This window comes from Cololabis saira, chromosome 7 (assembly GCF_033807715.1).
Source record: "Cololabis saira isolate AMF1-May2022 chromosome 7, fColSai1.1, whole genome shotgun sequence".
NCBI classification, from domain to species: Eukaryota; Metazoa; Chordata; class Actinopteri; order Beloniformes; family Belonidae; genus Cololabis; species Cololabis saira.
In genome coordinates this window covers 32,547,538-32,573,587 of record NC_084593.1, presented here as the reverse complement: position 1 = coordinate 32,573,587, position 26,050 = coordinate 32,547,538, and the positions used below count along the sequence as shown (strand labels likewise).

Genomic DNA, 26,050 nt, shown 5'->3' with positions numbered 1-26,050 from the left:
TTCCGGAATGGACCTTTATTTCATCACAGTGAGTGACAACAAAGACATTTAGTTTACATTTACAATGGAAAAAAGTTACCTTTTGCTTCATTTGGTTTTCATAGTAGTGGTATCAAATCATTATGCGTTTTTGTTCCATGTTTTAAAGAAATGTCTCAAAGAATCAGTCGTTTTACAAACAGTTCAGTTCAGTTACAAAACATCCTTATATAGATTACATGACAAACACAAGTATAGGCACCTTGACTTCTGTTTAATTTAAGTTATAATATATATTAGCATAAAAACACCTGCCTCTTTTAAAAAGAAAAAGGGGGCAGACAGTCACAAGCACCGCTCTGCTGTAGCAACATGTCCACTGTACATCTGAAAAAAAAAAAAACAAACAAACGCAAAAAACAGGGGAAAAAATGTGTCACAATAGTTAGAACAAAACAAAAATATTTCATATGTTGTACATATTCACGCTTGTCTGTCTCCTCCTTGACCCACATACATACACATACACGCTCTCACACAGACACACATTCACATCCACACACACACACCCTTGCATACCCATCCCCATACTGGCAATTAATCAACAAAAATAAAAATAAAAACCCTCCCACCCTAGTGAGTGATCTGCACCATCCCCTCCCCGTTCCCCCCCTTTATAGGCAAGACTTCACAGCTCTGATGGCTTCTGACCTGGATTTTATGGTCTTTTCTTTTGCTCCATGAGACCGTGCAACAGAGAGCTCAAGGGTTAAAATATCTATTAGAAGATGCCACCAGTGATCCAGTGATAGATTGTGTGGTGGTTTCCACCGTACTACCAAAATTGTTTTAGCAGCAGTTAAGCCGGAAAGCCAAATTCTTTTTTCGTGTATTGACATTACAAATTGAGAATTATCATTCAGCAGACAAATTACGGGACAGCATGGAACCTCCTTATTTAAGATTTTGGATAAAGATTTGGTGACTTGTAACCAAAACAACTGTACTCCAGGGCATTCCCAAAACATATGTATAAAAGTACCTAAGCAACCTTGTGTACATAATTGGCAGAGGGGAGATGATTCCACCTTCATTGAATGTCTAAGTCTGGGAGTAAAGTAAGCTCTGTGAACAATATTTAAGTGTATAGTTTGATGGTTAGGATTTTTTGAGGCTTGAATGATATTATTCCACACTACTTTCCATGTTATTTCAGGAGTAATAGAATTGAATTCACTTTGCCAATATGTTTGACTTGACATTCGTTTATAAGATGCCTGCAGTATTTGTACATACAGAACTGATACTGTTCCCCTGGTATTGGTGGTATTGTACAGTTGTTTTGCCAGGTCATGTTTAGGAAGCTCAGAGTTCCATGGAACGCCGTAGGTCTTCATAGCGGAGTGGAGCTGAAAATAAATATAGCGAGAAAGACGATCTAAATTATACTGTTCTTTTAAATCCTCGAATGTGCGGAGGCCATTAGTATCAAATAACTGACCAAGTATATGAATCCCGTTATTCGACCATATTGGATAGGCTGCTGGTCGCCCACCTAACAGTAAATTATGATTATAAAATATTGGAGTATGAAAATGCAATTTATTACTTGTATTAGTGTAGTCAGACACCAGCTTCCAGATTACCGAAACATATTCAATAATGGGACCAAACATCAATTTAATCTGTTTAGTAGGAGTGTCTGCATAGATAAGATTTTGTAATCTACATGGATGTACTAACTTTGCTTCCAAGGAACGCCAAGCCGCGGGATTTAATGGATCCAACCATGATTTTATAGTGCGTAATACAAATGACCAATGATAAATTTTAAAATCGGGAACACCCCAGCCTCCAGCTGATTTCTCTCTCTGCAGGGTTGTAAGTTTGATCCTTGATTTTTTCTTATTCCATACAAATTCAGTTATCAATCTGTGAAGTCTATCCCAGTATCCTTTTGGTGGATTCAGAGGAAGCATGGAGCTTACAAAATTAATTAAGGGTAACACCATCATTTTTATGATTGAGATCCTGCCCTCAAAAGATACAGGTTTGGACATCCATTTATCTAGATTTGCTTTAATCTTATCTAAACATGCTATATAATTATTCTCAGTAGTCATATCTAAATTGGGAAATATTTCAATGCTTAAGTATTTGAATTGACTAACAATTGGAATGTTAAATTGAGTCAAATCCTCTTTATTTTTTAGAGGTAGAAGTGCAGATCTTTGCCAATTTATTTTATATCCAGAAATACTGCTAAAATCCATAAATAACTTAAAGATATGAGGAAGTGACTGTGATAATTCACTAATAAAAAGGAGCACATCATCTGCATAGAGAGAGATATGGTGAATGGTGGACTTTATTGTAATAGGGATGATATTAGTGGACTGACGTACTTTTTGAGCTAAAGGTTCAAGAGATAAAATAAATAATAAAGGAGACAGTGGACACCCTTGACGGGCACCTCTGTAAATTGGAAAATGTGTAGAGCAAGAATCACCTGATAACACCATTGCACCTGGATTTACATAGAGAACTTTAATATAACTAATAAAAGAGTTGCCAAGTCCCATGTGATCTAATATGGCCCAGAGGTAGTCCCATTCAAGTCTATCGAATGCCTTTTCGGTGTCAAGAGTTAAAATTCCAGATGAAGTCAAGAGGTCAGAAAAATCTGGATTAAAGTGTAGAATATGTAAGAGTCTTCTTAAATTATCTGAACTAAACCTGCCTTTCACAAACCCGGTTTGATCATAGTGAATAAGTTTCCCCAAATATCTGTTAAGACGACGTGCCAGAACTTTAGCATATATTTTCATATCAACATTAATCAGTGACACTGGCCGGTAACTGGTACATAATATCGGATCTTTGTGTTTTTTCAGTAAAAGTGATATCAAAGCTGTCTGCCTCTGTCTGCCTCTGTCTGCCAAAACACCTGCCTCTTTTATGGTATTTTAAACCCAGTGTTACCAGCTCTGGCACATATTTGGCCTTGTTGATGAGATTATTATCTTTAGACCGTTAGACTTCCAGAAGGTCTGATGGTTGGGAGGCAAATGAGATTTATGTGACCCTTCTCATTTGTTGAACTTTCAGGATGTTTTTAATAAATGTGGATTCATGTAAAGTAAATGTGACTATTATAAATACTTATTTGACCTTCTGTCAGCCAAACCTTTAATGGTCAGTTTTACTGAAATATTCTAAGCAATAATAACATTATTGTTTTAGACATGAAAGATAGATGGTAGGTACAAAAGGGGAATTTAAAAATTCAAGCAATATTCAAAACTTAAGATAGAAATGCATGTAATGGATATTAGTAATAATAGTAAAATACCCAGTGAAAAAGTCCAGGAATAAACAAAATATGGTGCATGGTTTGCAGTGCGTAGTTCAGCACAGAACAGTGAGGAATGTTTTCTTCAGTTTGTGGAGCAGGATGGTGACAACAGCCAGTCACTGAAGCTACTTCTCTGTCAGGAGATGGTGCTGTGTGGTGGTCGAGCCCGATTGTCCTTGATGAGGGGATTGTCCATGATGCCTTTGTGGATTATGATTTGATACTCATTGGGTTGTTATTATAATGGGAATATTGTATGGATTCCAACTTTAAACATACACATGGTCCATGTACAACTGTCCAGTCCACTGTGTCTTACGTAAACTCTTGATCTTTAGCACAAATAGCGCTAAAATAGAAAAAAGAATTGAACTAAGCAGAACTAAATGACATTTAAAGAGCCAGAATACATGACTGCAACAGTTTAAATGGATTGCACTCTTTGGAAAAAGTATTTGTGTTCTTTAACATTGGGTCTAATGAATCGTGCAAGCTAAAGTCGCAAAACACCGCCTGGCATGACCCCGTTCCGATGTGGAAGAAAAAAAAAGCCTAAAAAAACAAGAAAAAACTGTTTGTGCAGTTTATATATTAGTATCCAAGATCAGTTTGCCTTTTTTTTCATACCATACACTTTTTCGTCTATAAAGGCGGCTCAAACCATAACGTGCACCCAGGCGTGGCATAAATCAAAAACCTTCGTCTCCATCATTCAATGATGGAAATTACTTTTCTCAATCAAAAGTGTTACAGTGGTGACGCTAGACTCCAAAAAGCAGGTCAAAATAGCCCCATTCATTCCTATGGGGCTGTTACTGTGGTGACGCAAAACCTATTCATTCCAATGGGGAGCATAAAAATGAATGCAATACAACCACACCCACCTCAGACAGAACCAGAACCACCCCAAATACAACCAGGCCGATCCACACCTCCTGCGAATCAGGGTGTGTGGTTCATTTACCCCCCTGAATCACCTCACACAGAACCAAAACCACCCTGAACATGCCCAGAACCACCCAGAACAACCCAGAACACAACCAAAAACAGCCTGAACCACCTCACACAGAACCAGAACCATCCTGAACACAACCTGTACCTGTATTGCCTAGTCATCTATGACTACAAGTTGATTTCAGACTGTTAATTCAACTGCAGTATCAAAATTAAAGGAGCTGTATGTAAGAGCAATAATAAAACGAATCATAAGATGACCCCGATATGTCAACAGACATTTAAAAATCATGTTCATTTCAAATACTTATGTCACTGACAACAGCACTCAAGCCAGGATATTCCAGTTTAAAAAGAGGAGTTGCATCTCTCAACTGATGTTTATGTTGTCATTTTTTGTTTTGGTCTGAAGCTCCACCCTCCACCTATCTCCCAATCACCAAGTCAGTATTGTTTCTGAAGCTCCACCCTCCACCTATCTCCCAATCACCAAGTCAGTATTGTTTCTGAAGCTCCACCCTCCACCTATCTCCCAATCACCAAGTCAGTATTGTTTCGGCATCCGGGTTGCCAGCTCGGCTCTAATTATCGCAGCCATGGCAGCCTACGTTCCTGCTGCATTCTGCAGCCTACCTGGCAACCTCTGTTCGGGGGGAGGAGGGGGAGGGTACATGCCGCTCAACAATATTTTGAAAGTGACTGCAGTACCAGTTTTGGCCATTTCTTACAGACGGCTCCTTTAAATATATAAAATATCATCAATAGCAAATATTAAACCAGTGTTTCCAGGGCTTTTAGTTTTTTTGGCCTGTAGTTCAAAGTATAGTTCAACAGCTCGTACATTACTGTGAACACTTTAGTAATAATATGTGGTCCTTTTTTCCATTTAGTGTCTCAATTATATTTCAGTGAGAGCATCCCTTAACTTCAAAGTATTTTCAAATTCTTACTCTTGTTTTCTTTCATAAAAGATGGGACTTATTTATTCAAGACGCTGAACATCTTGATTTCTGAAATAATTTCACCAAAAAACAACAATCCAAAAAAGCACCATATTAGGAGTATTAGGGGGCTTATTTTGTTGCTGTGTGTTTTTAAGGAGGAAATAACGATTGTAAAAGTCCCATGGCTAAGATTACTAGAATTGTGTAGTTTGGAAAGCCATTTTATATTTTTCGTTTCTTTAACAAGTGATGTGTCTGTTCATGTGACTGATTTGTCCACTTCATTCATTTTGCAAAAGGTTTAATAAAATGAGTGCTCCTGTATTAACTTTAAGTTTTTGTTTTTCACTCTTGGCCTTAAAACGAAACTGCTTTTGCCTTTTTTTTAACAACAGTTTGGCAGCCAGATGCATCAAATGCTGTTGTTTTCAACAGCAGTTTCACAAACTTGGTGATGATAAATCAACTGATACAAGGTACACTCATCTAAAGAGAATCAGGCACCTTTCAGTTTGACAGAGAGCCCTGCACCCAAAACCCCCTGTCAGACACTGAAAACTTGAAACTGAGAATGAGCCTTTCCGACTTTAAAAAAAACAACAAGATATATGACATAAACCTTGATGAAACAAGTCAGAAAGTCATTCTTGCAGATCAGACTTTTATTTTCACTATTAGGATGTTATAGTCAATGAACAACTCAAATAAAATCTCACCTCAAAAATATTAAGGAAAGAGACTGAAAAAAAAATGTATTTTAGGGATGGGATGTTTGTAGCTCTTGACTTTGAGCACATGCCAACTGACCTCATAGGTCCTTAAATTTTTACAGAAGCTTTTTTTGTTATTTATTTATTTATTCTATGAATTTTCTTTTAATTTAATATGTTTTCAAAATATGAGGTCTTGACAAGCACTTTCTCCCTGATAGTCTGCATAGACTTGACAAGACGGTGTAACAGGAAGACCGTGTTACTCTGTTGTTTTGGACACAGAAAGACTGCAGCAAACCGCCTCATTCAAATTGCATTTGGTTTTCTCCAAAGTCCCAAAACCAAAGTCCCAAAACATGCATGTGAGGTTGAGCTAATTTGTGCAGGGTTGAAGTCAGACATTTTTTAAGCTATAAGTTGACATTCTAATGCATCATAATTTATTCACCATGATGTGACCCAAAGTTATTTACTCATGGCCTCAGATATATTTGTGATTTAATAGAAAATGATGTAGAAATGTGCAGTGACACATTTCTGTCAGTAATGCCTGTACCCTCGATGTCAGACATGAGTGATGATATGTTTGAACAGCCCATCACAGCCATGGCGTCAAACACAAACCATCAGAGCTGCTCTGATTACTGTTGGAGAGCAAACATTTGTTTGGCTGCTCTGTACAAGCACAGATAGTCTTCAGCTGAACTGACAGGGCTCCTTAAATTGTGTCCATGACGCCTGGTCCATGGTGTCAAAATCATTACGAAGGAGACTGGGTGTGATGATAATGTATTGATCACATTGTGATGGATGGCCTTGGTGGAAATATAAGTGTAGTTCTTGGTCGAGCTGAAGAGCAGTCCGGATCTGACCATCTAGAAGAAACAACATCATGCTTTCTGTAGCTCTGTTTTGTCTTGTGGCTGTGATTTGTTCTGCAACATGGGGACATACTTTGCCCCTCTACACCGAGTCCAACCAGGCGCCACAAGCAGGTGAGACTCCAATGTTGTTTTCTGCTCTTTAGATTCACTCGCTTCAATTTTATTCAACATTTACTCTGTTTATTCCATGTTTTGGTTTTTCAAATAATAACTTTTTTTCTTGATGAGTTACTCGTGAATTCCAAAAATAAAAATGTTTTACTTCAACAGATTTCATTCAGAAGTTAATGTCAGAAGTGGAGGATGGCGTCTCGGTTGCCGAGGGAGATAAGAGAGAGATGAATAACTTGTATCCGCTACTGATCCAAGAGAATGGAGAAAGAGACTCCTGGAAGACAGGTAAAAACTAAATAAATCATCACAAAAACATTAACAGTTTAAATATAAATGAATAAGATAAAATGGTAGAGGTAACAATTTTGCAACTTTTATCTTCAGGTGAAAAAGACTCGGCACAACAAGATAAATTTGCTAATATGGTAAGACCTTAAATCTGTCTCTGCACTCCTTCACATTAAAAATTAAATAGCACTCTACATTTAGTACAGATTTTGTAAATTTCATCCTGCCATCCTTCTATTTACTGTACTGGTCTTAAACTGGTCAAGGTCGCTAAAGCTTATTCCAGTTTACACTTGGCATACATATATACATATATATACTTTATATATAGTAGTAGTAATACTAATAATACTATTAATAATAACAAAAATGAATAGCAGAAATAACTGGGACACAAAAGTGTCATGACACTCAAAGACCAATTTTAGAGAGCATATAAAGGATATTATTGTGGTAGCAAGATAACCTTCAGGAGAGTTTTCATAATGTCAAACATTAGCATCTATTTTTCTTTTAAAATGGGAAGGACAGGCTGCAGATTTTCGTTGTAGATTCTTATGTATAGTTGATATGTGGCCCTGTTATGGACTAGCGGCCTGTGCAGGGTGCACTCCTGTCTGCAGAGGGCTGAGCTAGGCTGCAGAAGATACATACGCGACCATAAATAGGAATACGCGGGTATAGAAAATAAATGGATGGGTATATGTAACGGGTGGATTCATTCTTGGGTTTTCCTTTTACCATAAAGCTCATTAATAAGTAAAAAATGAAACATTGCCTGAAGGCAAATGCAGAAGTCTGAATAGAGATTGTACCTCTGTTTCTCCAGATTGTACTGAATGAACCTGTATTTTACCACACATAGGTGAAGTTTGTTGTTGTGTTGTCTGCTTGCAGGTTGAGGACCTTAAAGATGCGGTGATAAAGCTGGCGGCGGCCGACAAGCTTCGCTCTCAGGGCTTTGTCAGATCAGGGCAGAGTTTACCAAAAACAAACAAGAGAGGTGATTATTCTACACTTATGAAGCACATATTATACCTTTAAACACATTTTAACTAAATCCTGAAAAATCATGACACTGCTTGTCCTTTTAAAATGCCGAGATCTGATCTAAGGGAATAGAATGGACATACATTGTATCGTTGCAATAGTGTGTAATCATGTTGGTATTAGTGCATCTCCTGTTACATTTCTTATGACATCATAAACCCATATTAAATTGTTTGAACAGAAACAAACGTTTTATGAATACTGAAGAGGTTATCAACTTATAGAGGCAAAGATACATTAGAATGGCACTTAAGATAAGTAAATTACAAATGATTATGTAACTATAGCTCCTTGTAATTTCCTAATCAGACCCCACAACATCTAATGGAGTCAACTATTTTAAAGATATATCACGATCAGACGCTTCTTTTAATATTTGCATGTTACATGTATGCCCTCACAGGTTGAGAAAAAAACATATACCCTTTTAAAAACCTTGATCCTACATGTATTAATACTTACTTCAGTGTAAAACATGTTTTTCTCTGTTATGTTTCTGGTGACAGCATGTTTCTGGAAGTACTGTGTGACCAACTAGGACTCAGCAGCCGATCCTTCGGTGTGGTTCGAGTGTGGCCCTGTTGGGGACTCTTTCCCTCACTATCATCGTTTTTGTTTCTCATCAAATGGCATGTTTATCCTGTCTACTGGATCAAAGGAAAATATATTTTTAAAAATGTAAAATTGTCTTTTTTTGTGGCTGAAAATAAACTTGAATATCAGAAATGCCATATATGAACTGTCATTTGACTGTCAACATGACTTGGATACATATATTCGCACACACACAAACCACATAGAAATAAACGTTGGAACCAAATGAGTGTGACAATTTTTATTAGTGTGTTAGTGAGGCAAATTCACCAAATCAAACTCTACTTGGACAAAGAGTAAAGATTTTATATAATTTGCATAAAAACAAACTGTTTCTGCAGCTGCTCCTCAGAATAACACAATCACTTATATTTCATCTTGATGTATGATTGTAAAAAGCCTGGAAAAATATCACTATTTACACTTAAAACAAACGTTCTGAAAAGTCATAATCCATAGTCAATTGCACATTTGGTCTTTTTTTGCCTCTGAGTAACTATAGATTGTCAGTGAATGCAGACAACCAATAAAACACAATATTAAAGTATGTTATCAGATCAAGGCTTTGTAGGGTGTCTTATCCTCACAGTTCATTGTCATGGTAGTAGTGCTGTCCACAGATCATCACGTCTGCACACACGGGCATGTTTGAGTCAATCAAAACAGTAACGAGTGAGATTGCAAAGTTTATGTCCTCCTGCTGGCCACACTGAAGTAAGCCTTCTCGATCTCGATGTCGGCTGGACACGTCTGTTTAAACTCGTCTCTTTGATAGGCATGTTCAAGGTATCTCCAGACACCAGTGAACTGCTGAGGAATGTCAAAGTCGCAGTACTTCTTGGCAGCAATCTGAAGTGCAGGGAAAGGGCAATTAAACGTCAGCATCGTGAGAGTCACAGATTATAACAGGCACTTAAAAATCAGAACAAAAAGAAGGATATGTCAGTGTGAAATTATGTACTACGCAAATACATTACACTTGGTTATTTATTTATTGATAATATTGCCAATCTTTCATATCTGCCAGTGGCATAAGCATATAAAGATTTACTTTCAGTTTTCTTTTTTTGTGCAGCTCAATATTTCTTGTAGCAACTAATCAGAACTGCATATCATTCTGCAGAAATTTTAGACAATTCCCAGAACTACAACCCTGTAATGTTGATGACTTTTCACAAGAACTGCTCATTTCAGATCCTTGCACAACATATCTCTTGGATTACGTGACTATGTGGTGATCGCTCTGCTTCATGACTCACTTTCTGTTTCATTTCATTTCATAGACATGGAGTTGATATAAGGGTTTAGGGGTAAAGCGGTCTTGAACCTGATGTTTGAGTTGATGTTTGGTAGTTGACCACCTCTGTGAAGGGTAATAATGACTTTTCTTTATTTATACTCAATCTGTGACTCTTTAGACGTGCTTATGTAACAATAACCACCCGAAAGATACAACTCCGTTGAAAATAAATTGATAACAGGACTGTCTCACCCTGATTACGTGCAGCTTGGGTAAAAGGTTGCAGTCAGCTAAGGTGAGACGGTCGCCATCCAGGAACTTCCTTTTGGAGACGGTGATGGTTTCTGTGGAGTTGTGGTCGATCTCCTCAGGAAGCGGCGAGTTCAGGTAATCATCCAGTCGCTTGAATTCCCGCAGCAGGTTTTTCTCCTGCACTAGAGGGTCCAATGCAGAGAGACATGTTTGGTTTCATGTCAGTACTTGCCTGTGGTGTGATGAAACTACTTGCAATTTGTATCAGCATTTTCCATCAAATCACATCCAGATGTTTTCACATTTCACAAGAAAATTACACTTACAAGCATTGTTTGGACTGTTCTTGATATAGGCAGAGAACTTTGCAAAAATGTCAGCACCCACATCAAAAGACTCTTTGTTCAGTGGGCTGAGATGAGGATACCTGCAGGGGGGAGGAGAAAGTGAACATACTCATAATAAACCATCATCAACTCACACTTGTAAACATGAATGTATTAAATACAACCATACCGGGGAGGAGCTAGCATTTGCTCAAGAAACTCCTCGATTTTGATGAAGTCGGTCTTGAGAGTGCCATTGTAGAGGAGAAACGGAGGATTCGTGCCAGGGGCCAAGTCCTTGAGCTCGGCTGGTTTCCTGGGAAGATCACAGAAAGATGGATAGGAAGTGAAAATTTTAATGAACCATGTCAACACTGAGAATGAATTGGTTACTGAGACTGTCAAATTGTGATGTGGCACCATGGATTAATGATGAACCCACGCTGTTTGAGTACACGGCTCTGGGAGTGGTCGCCCTTTGAAAAGGCCTGTTTGTGTGCAGTATGAATCACTCATTTATCAGCATCCTTTCAAAGTTTCCTGATCATATTTACTTGCCGGTAATGACCCTGAGAAATTTACACAATAAAGCCTCAATTAAAGAAGGTGTTTGTTTGAAAGTGACAGAAAGCTCTTTGTACACATTGGTTTAAGAGGCTCCGCCTGTTCACTTCTGCAAGACGGATACTAACACACCTTTTGGTTTAGATTTCTGAAAAACACTTCTCAATTTATCACTTGTTTGCCTCTTAACAGAGTTCTGTGTGAAAGTCCCCAACACCAGATGCTCAGGAAACGTTTTTTTTTTTTGTTTTTCCAGCAGAGTGGTGCTTACTTCCTCATATCAACGGTGGTCACTGTAAACTTGACTCCTTTCAGCCACAGCACCATAAACAGCCTCTGGCAGAAGGGACAGTTCCCCACATTTTCACCATCATGTCCAGCCTGAAACGTTAAAGAGGATTAGATCAGATTAGAGCTGCAGTTTCATTTTCACGTGAATCAGTAAAGTTGCCCTTTGTATCTCATGGAAGCATATCTATCCCATCTTGCAGCTGAAGATGTTAAAAGGCCATTTCCCTTCGTTGGAAAGGAAATACAGTCATTGTGTTGTAGCAGAAACCAGATCTGCGCACCTCCTTCCCCTACTTCACGATGTCATATGGCACTTTGATAAAGTTAAAGGGATAGTTTGATGCTTTTGAAAATCATCTACCTTTTTTTCTCCATATCTTAGATTAGGATTGAAACAACTAGTTGGGTTTCTCAGTTTAGAAACAAGGCAAAACAGTGATCTTGTTTTTGTCAAATAGTGATCAAATCTACCAGCATAGTGAGTTACATATATCTTTGTTTAATCTGTACAAAACAAAAAATAAATACATAAAAATGAGCAAAGCAAAGAAACCAACAACAACGAAAAACCCAGGCAGCTCTTTCAAGTGCATGAATGTTTGGTCTTTTAATCATGAAGGGACACAATGTACTGTCCACCACAACACACTGCGTTATTTTCTGTTTTCTGTTCATCTGACCTTGTTTTACATAGAAGAAAACACATTGTAAAAACACTCATGTCATCAGATAAAACATTTGCACACAGGATGTGTTTTAGAAAGATATTCAGATGTGTACATCTGAGAAGATTTTGTTTGTACGATTTTGAGATGTCCTCGTCTGAATGTGTGTGAGTGTGCGAGTAAGGTGGGTGTGCCTGGCTTAAACTGGAGGCCAGTCACTCTCCATGCTTTCCACTCCTGCTGGGTGTGCATTGATAAGACAGACTCGCAGTCTGTGGCCAGAAGTCACTGATAACAGCCTGCTGTAACCCCAAGTCGGGTACAAACACCTCAACATCTGCAGCTAATGGTATCTGGAGACAGCACCAATCAAACGGAGGAAGGAGAGTTGTCCTCTGATTGATGGTGCTCATTTAAGACAATTTTCCTGCGCCATTTGACATTACTGAGGACTTAGAAATGTTGCAAATGTTGCGGAAAATCATATTATAATCTGTCTTTTGCCACAGAAGGAAAGAATGTAAACACATGAAGTGTAACAGTGTAACTGTCACGTGGGATCAAAATGTACGCACTGTACAGTCTTGTACAATAAATCAAAGTGTGACTTTAAAGAAAAGAAGAAATGACTGACCTTAATGAAAAGTTCGATGCTTGCCTCCTTTTCTGAGTTCTGCCGAAGAGCCATTTTTCAAAAAAGTTTTATTCACGTTTTTGGAGTCAAAAACAAGTGTTCCAGCCAAAAGAGTCTCCCTCAGTAGATTTTTTCAGGGTCTTCAAAAATCCACAAATCAGGAGGGAGAAAGCTTATAAGAAAGTCCCCTTGAACAACTGCTCTGCTTTCAAGTACACTCTGGTGGTGTTAGATGTCAGGAGAAAGAATAACACCTCCCTCCCTCTTGAGCTTGTCTGTGGGTTCCTTGGAGGCTATCGCTCTGAGCATACTTTAAAAGCCAAGGGGAGGGATGGTCCAGAAAGATGGGCGGGGTGCACGCTCTCCCCTCCTTATATACTCAGAGCAAAACTCTATGAGGAAAAGGCTTAAAATAGATTCTTTTGCATATTACAATGACACAGGAAATTACAACAACGGTTGAGTCAAAACACACAATTCAGACAATTCATTTGAGTCTCTCACATTCAAACACTGGAAGACCCCTCGGTTAGTTAGGGGGCTCTTGGGAACAGACATCTTATTTTGTGACAGAATAGTTGCCCTCAGGGACGGACTGGGACTAAAAAACGGCCCTGGACTTTGACTAGGCCCGGCCCAAAGCAATCGGCGCGTGGAAACTCAACAACAATAACGCCTGGCATGAGTGTCATAATACTTAATTGCTCATGATACTATACCATCCAAATTATAGCAATAGCACTGATTTGACTAGATGTGTTAAGAGCATAGTATTCTAGTTTAACTTGAATACTCTCACATAGAAATGAAGGTCTCACTGCAGTCCCTCTGGTTGAACTAATACAAAACAGGTATCTATAAATACACAACACTGTATGAGTTATGATAAATCACAATGTAAAGAGGGTGTAAATATACAGTTTAACTTGAATACTCACATAGAAATGAAGGTTGAATGTTAACCTAAAAAAACAAACCAGCAATGCCATTTTTCTCAATGTTTAGGGATAAGAAGTTTCTTCAACAGGTCACTTTTTCTGCAACTCTATCATTGTCAATAGAATAGAATAGAATAGAATAGTAGACTTTATTAATCTCCCAGAGATTAATAATCAAGGGACATGAGGATCTTTATCTGTGGTCATAAGCATGAATGCTTCCAGGTGTTCTTGTGACTGTGTGCTCCCCCCTCACAAAAGAAAAACAGAGAAACATATTTTCTCATGAACAAATTTAATTGTCTGAAAGATGGTTCAAATGTTATTTCATTGCCCAAAAAATATGTTATTTTGTTACTTGTAAAATTTTAAATATGTTTTGTTGGTGAGAAAATATGTTTCTCTATTTTTCTTATTTTTGTGAGGGGGGATATATATTGTTTTTCGGCACTACCTTGTTCTCTATAGCTGATATAACATGAATTACTCATATGTGGGATCAATAAAGTTCTTATTTTTGCAATCTGAGAAAATGAAATATATTATATTTGGTGCCTAACTGTTTCCAACAATCTTTTTCATGTGGGAAGTCAGGATGACATTCCCTTCATCCAAATGCACTTTTGTTCTTATTCTACCAAAGTCCATGTTGTGCACCTTTTTGATCGATTTCTTTTTATGTTTTGAAGATAATTTTAAAAATAAAACCGGGTTAAACTTTAGCCAAAACGAGGCGTAGTTTAATAGAAAAACACAAAAAAACTCCCACAGGGAACTCAGAACTTCTTCACAAATAACTTAATAATCACAGAGAGGAAAAAAAAACACCAGCAAACTAACAAACAAAGCAACAAAGCTCAGAGTTAACAAAACGAACCAGCAATGACTCGCAGCCGCTCCTTAACTTCTCCTCCTGATTGAGCTGACGGGCTGCAGGTGGTTTAAGGATGATTTATGGTTCCGCGTTAAATCGACGCAGAGCTTACGGCGTAGTGTGCGTCGCCGCGTAACCTACGCCGTAGGCTCTGCGTCGATTTAACGCGGAACCATAAATCAGGCTTCACAGCGCGACTCATTGTCCGCCGCGCAGCTCCTCGCCACGCCGACTTATACATTTAATAAATTTATAAAGCCCATATATTTATAAAGCCCCGCCTGGCCGAGCCCTAACACTGTGGCCGGCCGCCGGTGGCCGTCCTGGACTACCGGCCGTTCTGTGATTCTCCAGATCACACAGATGGCCAGTCCGCCCCTGGTTGCCCTGGTTAAAGGGATGTAAGAAATACCTGAACTGATCTTTCTTGGTGATTCTTTGAAAAAAGAAAATATTTTTTTATTCCATATTACTTATTCTTATGTTTTTGTCATTCCTACATTTAACTGTACATTTATTTCAGATCAACAGTTACCATCTTTGCTAATTGTTTATTTAAACACACAATTATTGAAAAGGAACTGAAAATCAAGTATCTTGATAGTCCCATGGCGAAATACAGTTATTGCAGTCTATTATTGACCAAAAATTAAAGATGAAAATAAAAAGAACAGATAAAAAGGCACAACATTTCTCCACTTTATTCATATGGGCAGGAAGGATCTGCTGTCATGTTCTTGTTGCAGGAGAGTTTGAAGGAGCCTGCAAATAAAGGTGCTCCTTTGCTCCATTATATTGTGCAGAAATCTGCAGAGTTGTACAATAACTGCTTGTCCGACTTTCACAATCAGCTCGAGCAGTTAATCACCAGCACAGAGCCAGCACAATAGATGTCCGCATGTATTTCTTTAGCAATATATCAAACTATGGATTTTTTTCTCATATTAATAGATAAGAGAGTGTAGCCCAAGAAGCAGCAAAAAGATAGGATCTATTTTCCACTTTATCAGTAACTGAAAAACTATTCAGAAGTTTGAAATGTCTTTGGGTCTACAGTTTTAAAGAGGTCACGTTACACATTTTGGGTTTTAAAGTTCTAAGTCCACACCAGAGTGAGAGGATACTGCCCCTGGACTGCAAAAATGGCTTATTTATACTATAAATATATCTTCTGTATCTTCTATATCTTCTGTTACTTATATCAGTATATAAAACATTAGGTAATGCCTGGAGTCAAGTTTAGGATTCCTCAAACAAGAAATGTTCAACTGTCTGGCTCTCTTTGCTTTTGGGATAATCAGCTTACCAGTCGAAGCAGATCGGGGGTTTCAGAAGGGAAGCCCTAACAGATTAACCTGGCCTGCCATCCCAATTATTTTCTTATTCGATACAAAGAATTATATTGGTTTCTCTGGATTCAACTTTGATTTTCCAGAACCAACAGATGCTGAAAAAACTGCCTTTTGAAGGCGTTTGGATAGAAATCATTTGGTGGATATTAGTATTTTATTATTACTATTTTCCATCTCTTCATTAATCCACAGTATGCAACAAAATAAAGTAATAACAGCCATTACAAGTCTTTGTAAAGTTTTGGTGAATCATAGAAGTCTCTGCAACACTAAAGAGGTGATAGATCATCATCCCACTACTATATGTTCCTTGCTTGGTTTGATGATGGTGTTAAAAAACAACTTTAATGAGGATATGCAGAAATAAACCATCAAAGGATAATTTAGCACTGAGCTGCATAAATTCGTCTCTCTAAGGGTACTAATGAATGCAAAGCAGGAAAGCAAAATGGGCTAGCACGCAGCCTCTCTGTTTAGGAGACACGGACTTGAATTTCACTGCTGTCTCAGGTCATATATCAATGCTGCACAGTTCTGTTCAAATTTACTGTATATGCAATCCATTAAGCATACCTTTGTTTAGATCTACTTTTAAAGTCACAACAGGCCTCTTTTAATTACTGGGTGTGTATATTGATGATTGCTAATCCCCCCCTTCTGTACCTACAGTAGGCATATGTCTCTTTTCAAACGGCAATTAATGTGTATATTGGAGGGTTCTGAGTAATATGTTGCATCATGCTGGGGGTGGGGGGTGTCCCCTCAGCGTTGTGTGCTTAAAATAAAGACGTTTTACATTTGTGGATAGCTTTGTATGCTGACTTGGTGACCATAAGCTTTTTCTGTTTTATAGTTTCACAAATTGTGTCTTAAATGTAATTCAGTAAAAATGATGGAAGATCGCGTACTAGATATATTGTCAAATCAAAACAGTTGGAGACGGAGCGGCCAGCTCCAGCATTTCTTGTAAAATGGTTTCACTTACAGTAAATATGGGGAAGGGAAATTTTATGACAAAATCCCCATGCTCTAGCATTCAACTTCCCCAAAGCAATGAGGCAAGCAGGATTATGAAATCCATCTCAAAGAATTCAAAAAGAAAAAGCACTTCAGTATACTGCACTGAGTGCCATGTCTTTGCCTCATTTATCTGACAAACAAGATGTGGGGAATTTAAATTACTATGGGAGAATAATAAAAACAAATCCATCACATCGAAGTTACCAAGAAATCTCAGAAGAGCGATTAATAATATCCAAGCACCTCATGTTAATGAAACCAAGGCAGAGAAAGTTGTGGAAATTAGAAAGAAACCCTCCCTTTTCTCTTGAAGTGTCCACAGAGTCAGGGAGGTTTTCACAGGATATGTTGATATTTTCCAACTGTCTGGTACCTAATTCCTTTTGCTACATGGCGGTAAAACTCCTCCTCCAAGGCATCCAAGGGAGACGCACCATGATTAATCATTTTATCCAGACTCCGTGTGGGAGGAGAGTGGAATTTTACTGCAGTTTTAGAGGGGCGTGTCATTTTCACTTATACACTTAATTAAAACGTGGGCTTCTCCCTTTAAACTATCAGTTGAAAGACAAAAAAATCAGTTACAATGATGACTTTAATAAGTTTTGGTTAGTTTGACCAGTGCTTATTCATTGGAGTTTGTTGTAATCTGTATGATGAATTATCTGAGTATGCATAAGAAATTGATTTTGATTGTTATCACAAGGACTTGCAATAACAGATAATATCCTTGTCTCTGTGATGGTATTTAACTTCTTTTGTTTTTGGTTGCCAAGAAAACAGGGGTGATTCACACGTTAAGAAAGAAAGGATATGTTTAAAGGGAAACTGTGATTAATATTTGTAGTAAGGTGCAATTAAATGTGATCACACCATCAAAATAAAACAGGAGAGGTTTCTTGACACTTCCTGCAGAAAATATCAGCTCTGGAAATATCTAGTTATATAACTACTTCCTATTCTACAGGAAAAATAAAAAATAAAACACAAGGAAAGCCCAAAGCTAAGTCATTGAGAGAGATAGATCAGCTGGAAATGATTTCCTGGAAAAAGCCTTATCTCCATAAACAGGATCCTCCACACACACACACACACACACACACACACACACACACACACACACACACACACACACACACACACACACACACACACACCATGCCACCTAGGCCATTCTTTTGGGGTGGGGGTGGGAGGGTTACATGCTGAAACCCCCTTTAACGTCAGTGCTTTGGGGGGGGGTTAAATCAGTGTTAGAATCTAACATTTACTCCAATAATTGTACATTTAAAAGGAATTTAAACCTTTTTATTCAAAGACCTTGCAGATATCTCAAATATTGCATGTTTCAAGAAATGCATTATGTTTCCAACCCATATTGCACAATTAGGAAGTGCTTGTTCCTTCTAGGAGAGAATGAGGTCATCAGAGATAAATGGTATGACTTCACTGGGTTTCCTCTGAAAGGGAGTGGGCTTCACTGGCAAATTCACAAGGGTCAATCCCATATGGGATTAGGAACTATGACTCTGTTCCTTTTTTACACATAACCTGCTTGTTAGCCTTTGGAACAAGTGAATGAGGGCTCAGTTATTTGAGGGAAATGTCTTCCCTTAGTTAAGCCATATGGACCCATGGTGACACAGGGCTCACACTGCCTTTAAATGTCCTGGAAAGCTCCTGGCACATATGGTCCACTTTGTCTGTGTTATGCACCCCATATTTTTTTCTTCAGGTAGGAATGGGTCTGGGTTGTTATGGGTTTGATATCTTCTTAAGTCAATTATAAGTTAAATAATTGAGAGAGTTGCACAAGTAATACCAAATTGATATACAGATCAGAAGTAAATATCTAACAAGGTAATGCTCAGGTGATAAAATTAAAGAGAGGGGGTCAATGGTTGTTCTTTATGTAAGGCTACATGAAAGCTGTTTACTTGAAAAGAGAAACTGATTTTTAAGATTGCTGTTGGTGAGAAGTAATATCTAATATGTGACGGAATTAGTAACTTTGCCTTTACATTATTGTAAACTTGATCAACTAACATTGAAGCCTTTTAAATAGAGGAAGTTCACTTCTATTAATTCTGTGTTGCTATAAAGATAAATTAGGATTTGCAGCTCTGTACTCAACTAAACTCAACTTTATCTATATAACACTTTAAAAACAACAGAGTTGACCAAAGTGCTTAACACAAACAAATATTCAGAGAAAAAAAATGTAAAAATTTAAAACATGTAAAACAAATACCAAACATTAAAGCATAAAACAAAAATAACGGTAAAAAAATTGATAAAACACTAAAACCAAGATCTCAAATTGAGTTAAGAAGCCAAAGCATGAGAGTATGTTCTTAGGGTGGATTTAAAAATGGGAAGTGAGTCCTGATGTGTGAACGTAGCTGGTCAATTTTGAGCCATTGACTGAAAAAGCGCTGTCACCTCTAAGCTTCCTCTTAGTCTTACTCTAATGACACAAGGAGCAGTGCTTTTCTTCCAGATATGACTGTTTAGCCAACTGTGAAGACATTTTGGTAACTGTGATATTAATGTTGGCTAGCTGCTGACAGAGGGAGGTTTATTCCTCCAACCATGCATTCATTCAACTATAATGAAAAAAACTTTCAGACAAAAAAAAGCAAGTGTCATACCCAAGAAAAATGAAAGTGCTATCTACAATTACAAAAGGAAAAGCCTCGCTGACAGGGAAGATTTCACTCATTTGTAGTCAGTCTTGTGGCATAAGCGTTCCTCAGGTGAAGCCAGGGTGTTAAGAAGGGAGACGAAGGGTTTGAAATACAGAAAATAAAGTTTTTTAAGGACATTTCTGTGTCGGATGCTCTTGCTCTCTCTCTGAGAGGAACTCCTTGGATCGTCTAGGAGCTTTGACACAAAGGTGACAAAAAGCTGCAAGGCTGCAGTCTTAATGCTTGCCTCTGCCAAGAGAAAAATACTTGTATAGGTGTCCATTAATAACAACTGTGGCAGGAAACGTTAAATAACGGAGGTCAGATGTGTATTTATTATAAATGATCACATCCAAGCTCTTTGTTTATACATACCAGCAGATAGGTATGAATTTATTAGGCCGTTGTTTGGGACTCAAACCTGGGCCATCTGCAAAGAGGACTTTTGACCTTGACATACAGTGATCCAGTTGAGCATACACTTTTATATTTAAGTTTTATTTAAAAAGCGAATAAGAGTATAGATTATATGTCAACTAAGAAAAATCTGATGTTTATTTGTCTTCCACATAAAAGGCTGCAACAGAGAGTCAATCTGTTGGCTCAGTTCTGGTAAAATTAGTTGAACAGCAAATTGTTTTCAGGCTGTAATTCAAATATTAACTTTCTTTTGTCTTTCACCCATTTTATTTTATAGGCAAACCACTTTAATTCATCAGATCTACCATGAAATCATATCTACTTTGACAGAAATATCAAATGCGTAAATAAAACCAGCAGTCCCATCCAGCCCTGATGCAGCAAAGCTTTTTTTATGTTTTTTTTTTTTTTTTTTTGAAACACAATGGCATCATTGACCTCCTGACTGCTTTATCTCAACACAACAAGCCACTGCGACAAAACCCGGGGGTCTGCTGCTGGATATTCACAATGACAGTGGCGTGGTCTTGGAGTTTCTGCTCATCTTTTGTCCTTATTTCTCTCCTCCTGCCTATGAGGTGGCGAACTGTACATTCGGCGCCAGATTTTTCCCGTAAGTGTCTTGTTTTTGTCATCCATTGTGGGTAACAAAATGCTGATGCGGGATTTTCCAGTCGTGTTTAACAGGAAGCTTCAAAAAGATATTTCCTAATATATCTGAACATCCTGCTTTAGAAGCAGCTGTTGAAGATCATGCTGAGAGAGCTGGATCAGGGTGAAGAGGCTCCAAAACAGGTCCTGAACTTAGATATTCACGGAATAGCACCAGATACCAGCAAGACACTAATACATCACAGTTAACCCTGTTTATAAGTTGATTTATGTTGTTGTTTAAAAGGTTCTGACCACATTACGGTAACATTACAATAAAGCAATAAACAAACAATAAAGCTTGATACGCGTCAGTGTGAAGCAAACATTTCCATTTTTGGTGTAGTTGAAGGATAATAATAGCTCATTGTGAAGGAGTGCCTGGCACTGTCTCTGAGCAGCACACACACACACACACACACACACACACCCACACACACACAAACTCACACACTCACACACACCCACACATATATATAATGGAGATCAGATTCTTTTTCTGCATAATGAAGGTGGGTCCCCACATGTGACGGTATAAGTCATATTAGTGCTCACACACACACACACACACACACACACACACACACACACACACACACACACACACACACACACACACACAAGGGAGGGGAGATTTCAGTCCAGTGTCTAGGATATTTGTCCAGGGCCAAGTATGTTTGTCTGCATGATCAAAGTTCAAATATTGTCCTAGGGAGTTACACCCAATGACTGAGGCCGCAGAGACGCCACCTTGTCCACAAGCAGGATGGAGCTACAGCAAGGATCTAAAAAAAGGATCAAATAGGTCACATCAATGCCTTGTGGAAAAAGAGTATTATAAATGATGTGGCACTTGTAATAAGAGAATTTCATTACAGAGAATTTGTAGTAAATACATGTGAAACTCTTGCTTTAGTACTAAAACAAGCTAATAAGCAGGTAAGTAAAATTGTCATAACCTTGTGTTTTCTTTCAGTGTATCTTCACAGTATTCTGAAGAACCACACAGCTCATGCTTGTGAAGGAGACATGCTCATCATTGAGTGTCCTTCCAGGACATCTGTAGCCGTCCTGTCAGCCTTCTACGGACGACGTGTTCCTAACAAGCATTTATGTCCGTCTGCAAACACAAATATTACTGTGGAAGAAGACGTAGAATGCACTTCCTCTGTGGCAACTGAGGTATGCTGCATAAGGCTGGAGTGACGTTAAAGTGACCTTTGTTTCACTAAAGTCCCGCCTTCCTAAACTTCTTTCATGAATGGACTCCTCAGAACAATGATGTCAACATGACGTGTTTTTACTTGCACTTACAGAAGGTGCTGTCAGAGTGTCAGGATCAGCAGACGTGCCACATCCCCGCCCTCAGTCCAGTATTCGGACAGGACCCTTGCCCACTCACCAGCAAGTACCTGCTAGTCTATTACAAGTGCCGACCAGGTACATCACTGAACAGTTATAGTCAAAACACACCAATCATTTTTTTCCTTGCTTTATTGTGTTTTGATGTTATTACTACAAATCAACTACTTCAAGAAGAAATCAACCATCAAAGATCACGCTTGACTTTAACTGTAGTTAGACAAAACAATACAAACAACACTGGAAAGTTATTAAGCTATAATATCAATTTGTACAAACTGAGTAACTTTTCTTTCTTTTTTTAAATTTGATGAATAATACCAGTCAAATTTTTAAACTTTATTTTTGTCCCCCATATCCCCATTTTATCATAAACAGTAAACACAAAAAGCACTGACAGTTGATGTGAAATACATTGATTGTCTTATTACTCCTACTGGAGGTTGGTACATGTGTCAGGATTCCTTTAAACAGATATCAGCCACCTAAATAGGGCTGTTGACAATAGCAGTAGCATTATCGGATGGCACCGGCTTCCTATGACAGGATGCTAAGACTCCCACTCCACAAAAAATGCCCAGCAACCTCAAACAGTTGTCTGGCCTCCAAACCCTTCAGATCCCAATGCGATTGAGCATCCACAGGATGTTATACAAATCTGATCCACCAAGTCCCCACCCTGTAAATCCCAGGACCTTAAAGATCTATTCACATTGAATTACACCACAGGACAGCTCTAGATGTCCTGCACATCAATTGCTTAGAATTACTTCAGAACTGCAGAAACCACCATGTTATGAATGTTTTCATAAGCAGAATGTTTGAGTTTTCTGGATATTCCATGAAGATTTTTTCATTTTTTTAGTTAACCTTTGTGTCATGTTGTTTGTTTTTCAGAGCATCATCGCACAAGGCTTGTGTGTGAAAATGAGCGCCTGAGGCTGATGTGTAAAAATGAGACCGTGCTTGCCATCTACTCTGCTACATTTGGACACCTTCTGCACGGCAGTCCCAACTGTCCCCAGGAACCGGGATCACACACTGACATGGGTCTGAAGCAGAACACTATCAAAATTGGGGATCTGATATCTGTATTATTGTAAATCATTGAGCTTATCATATAATTACCAATTTCAGAGTGTTTGTCACCTACGGCTCTGAGGAGGGTGTCGCGCAGATGTCATGGGAGAGCGAATTGTTCAGTTCTGGCTGATACTCAAACCTTCGGGGACCCCTGCTTCCCCGGCACCAGGAAACACCTGCGTGTGTCCTTCACTTGTGGTAAATAATGGACCTCATTTTATTGTTTTCAACTGAGGCGACATAGTTCGCTGCTTGATATAAAATGTTCTCATTTTCTCTTTAGTACCCAAATATCTTCTTGAAGATGTGGGCCGAGGGACAACAGATCCTTTCATGATCTCAGACTACACACACGGTGAGAGAGACAGCAAAGTCTCACAGGTTTAGTTGAATACAGCAGACTTGGTTTGGCCTCTGAGCCATGACCCCCCTCTCACCTGCAGGTGGATGGTACACTGGCCCCACCTACAGGCCTCAAAACGTGCTCTTAACCAACTCTCTGGAGATCATTGAAAAAATATTGGGTATGTGCACTGATGTCTTTAGACGTCAAGCAGGAGACACATGTGCATCTGCTATTGTCTCTTTCAAATCTCCTCGATAGTAGATTCATATTCTGACAGAAAATGAAAGCAAGAACTTAATCAAAGATTGGTTGAGATATGTAAGGATGATGCTGATATAGAGACAATCCTAACTATCTTTGTTTTTAAAAAAAGGTGTACCATCAAACATTTTTCAATTAAAAAAACTAAACTCAAAAGGAAGAGTTAACCCCCCCCCCCAAAAAAAAAAAAGCTTTTTTTGTCTGTTTTAAGGAAATTCTAACCACCTGCATGGTGCCTGACATACAGCTCTTACACAAAATGAAGAGCGTCTGGATATTTTACAGAATGAATGAATCTGAATGTGTTGTCTACATGTGAACACACTGAGTTTAATTTGACCTGTGATGACCTCTCTCCCAGGTATCCCAGAGAAAGTGGCCCTGTACTTTGTCTCAGGCATCTGTGCTGGTCTCGTGTTCCTGCTTTGCCTGTTTGGCATTCGCTCAACGCTGGTGAGAGATGTTAAAGATCTAGTTTCCGAAGTGAGGGAAGAGATAAAAGCATCACGCAGAAGGCGCAATGAACTCATGGATGACCTCATTGATGATGATGTCTCAGACACAGCATCCTTCCGTCGCCTCACGCAATCCTACCGCACAGCAGACATCTTTAACCCGTCAGTCTTAACAGTAGAACTGGCTGAACTTGATGTGGAACGGACAAGAGATCTGTCCAATGGAGACATCTGGCCACACCTGGACTCCAGCCCTTATGCCATTCATAAGATTAAAAGTTACAATGGATAAGATTTGTATCTTCTGCTATAAAATGTGAACTGATGACGGAAGTCCTACAAAGATGTAATTCGTATTTCATCTTTGCCTTTCCAGTGGTGCAGTGGTTCTTGTCAAAAACAAGAAGCTGTAATTAATATGAAACAGTTTGTTGCTTACATTAATTTCAAATGCAGATCTCATCTATGAAATAATATTGCACTGCGCTCGCGGCACAGATTTGTTAGATTAGATTAGATTGTCCTTTATTTCTCCCTTAATGGGGAAATTTGCTTTGTGCAGCAGCAATACACTCAACACACAGATGCAGGGAAAGGGTAAAAAAAGTAAAAAAATATATATAATTACAAAATATAAACAGTATATACATTGGAATGAAAAATAAAAAGTAGTACAGCACGGGAAAGAAAGAAAAAAAGTGCAAAAAAAGCAGGTAGGATGTTTATGAGGTAGACAGATATTGCACATGTTAGTATTGTCCAGCAGGCCTGGTTGTGGAGTCTGATGGCAGCGGGGAGGAAGGACCTGCGATGCCTCTCAGTGATGCATCTCAAGTGACAAAGCCGGTCACTGATGGAGCTCTCCAGGGCTCTGACAGTCTCATGAAGGGGGTGGGAGACATTATCCATGATGGATGACAGCTTTCCCCCACCACCTCCACAGGATGGAGACTGCAGCCCAGGACAGAGCCGGCTTTCCTCACCACTTTGTCCAGTCTCTTCCTCTCTGCTGCTGTGATGCTGCTGCTCCAGCAGACCACACCATAAAAGATGGCCGACGCCACCACACAGTCATAGAAGGTCCTCAGGAGGCCGTTCCTCACTCCGAAGGACCTCAGGAGGCCGTCCCTCACTCCAAAGGTCCTCAGGAGGCCGTCCCTCACTCTTAAGGTCCTCAGGAGGCCGTTCCTCACTCCAAAGGTCCTCAGGAGGCCGTCCCTCACTCTTAAGGTCCTCAGGAGGCCGTTCCTCACTCCAAAGGACCTCAGGAGGCCGTCCCTCACTCCAAAGGACCTCAGTCTGCGCAGCAGGTGGATCTGCTTTGGCCTTTCTTGTAGAGTGCCTATGTGTTTATGGTCCAGTCCAGTTTTTTGTTCAGGTGAACACCCAGGTACTTGTAAGACTCTACTATCTCTATGTCCGTTCCCTGGATGTTCACCGGACAGGGGGAAGTCTGCTACCAGCTCCTTTGTTTTTCCCAGCATTAATCTGGAGGCGGCTCCACTGGCACCAGTCTACAAATCTGTGGTTCGGTTCTCGGTACTCACTTTCATCTCTGTTGTTGGCCATTGTAATTAATAAACATCGTAAACAAATCCTTGTGTTGATCTCTTTACATTTTTTAAATATCTTAATGCTTAAAAAAGCTCAAGCACAAAACATCATGATTAATTTAATCAAATGAAATCTCTTAAATAAAAGCTGCAAGTACATACTTTTTTCCTAACCTGAATGTATTACTGTATTTCACATCC

At 38.9% G+C, this 26,050-nt stretch overlaps 3 protein-coding genes across 4 annotated transcripts; 2 read left to right on the top strand and 1 right to left on the bottom strand.

Moving 5' to 3' along the window:
- The first annotated feature begins 6,777 nt into the window (after positions 1-6,777).
- urp1 (urotensin-related peptide 1) lies at positions 6,778-8,978 on the top strand. The gene is made up of 5 exons (XM_061725669.1): positions 6,778-6,940; positions 7,100-7,228; positions 7,328-7,368; positions 8,129-8,234; positions 8,788-8,978. Exons 1-5 carry the CDS (start codon positions 6,838-6,840, stop codon positions 8,817-8,819), a joined length of 411 nt encoding a protein of 136 aa, XP_061581653.1. The 5' UTR covers positions 6,778-6,837; the 3' UTR covers positions 8,820-8,978.
- A 123-nt stretch (positions 8,979-9,101) lies between these two features.
- On the bottom strand, positions 9,102-13,167 carry clic2 (chloride intracellular channel 2). Its single transcript, XM_061725668.1, has 6 exons — positions 12,848-13,167; positions 11,529-11,638; positions 10,884-11,009; positions 10,694-10,794; positions 10,368-10,549; positions 9,102-9,724 (listed from the first exon to the last, which is right to left on the bottom strand). The coding sequence occupies exons 1-6, from the start codon at positions 12,899-12,901 to the stop codon at positions 9,563-9,565; spliced, it is 735 nt and encodes a 244-aa protein (XP_061581652.1). The 5' UTR covers positions 12,902-13,167; the 3' UTR covers positions 9,102-9,562.
- Positions 13,168-20,597: 7,430 nt separating this feature from the next.
- Positions 20,598-25,874, top strand: si:ch73-335m24.2 (protein eva-1 homolog C). 2 transcript variants are annotated; one of them, XM_061726353.1, is made up of 8 exons: positions 20,598-20,751; positions 21,766-21,971; positions 22,106-22,229; positions 23,049-23,201; positions 23,289-23,432; positions 23,518-23,589; positions 23,678-23,758; positions 24,203-25,874. In XM_061726353.1, exons 1-8 carry the CDS (start codon positions 20,649-20,651, stop codon positions 24,586-24,588), a joined length of 1,269 nt encoding a protein of 422 aa, XP_061582337.1. In that variant the 5' UTR covers positions 20,598-20,648; the 3' UTR covers positions 24,589-25,874. The 2 variants fall into 2 exon arrangements, with proteins under 2 accessions (XP_061582337.1, XP_061582336.1); XM_061726352.1 differs by lacking the exon at positions 23,678-23,758.
- Positions 25,875-26,050: the final 176 nt, after the last annotated feature.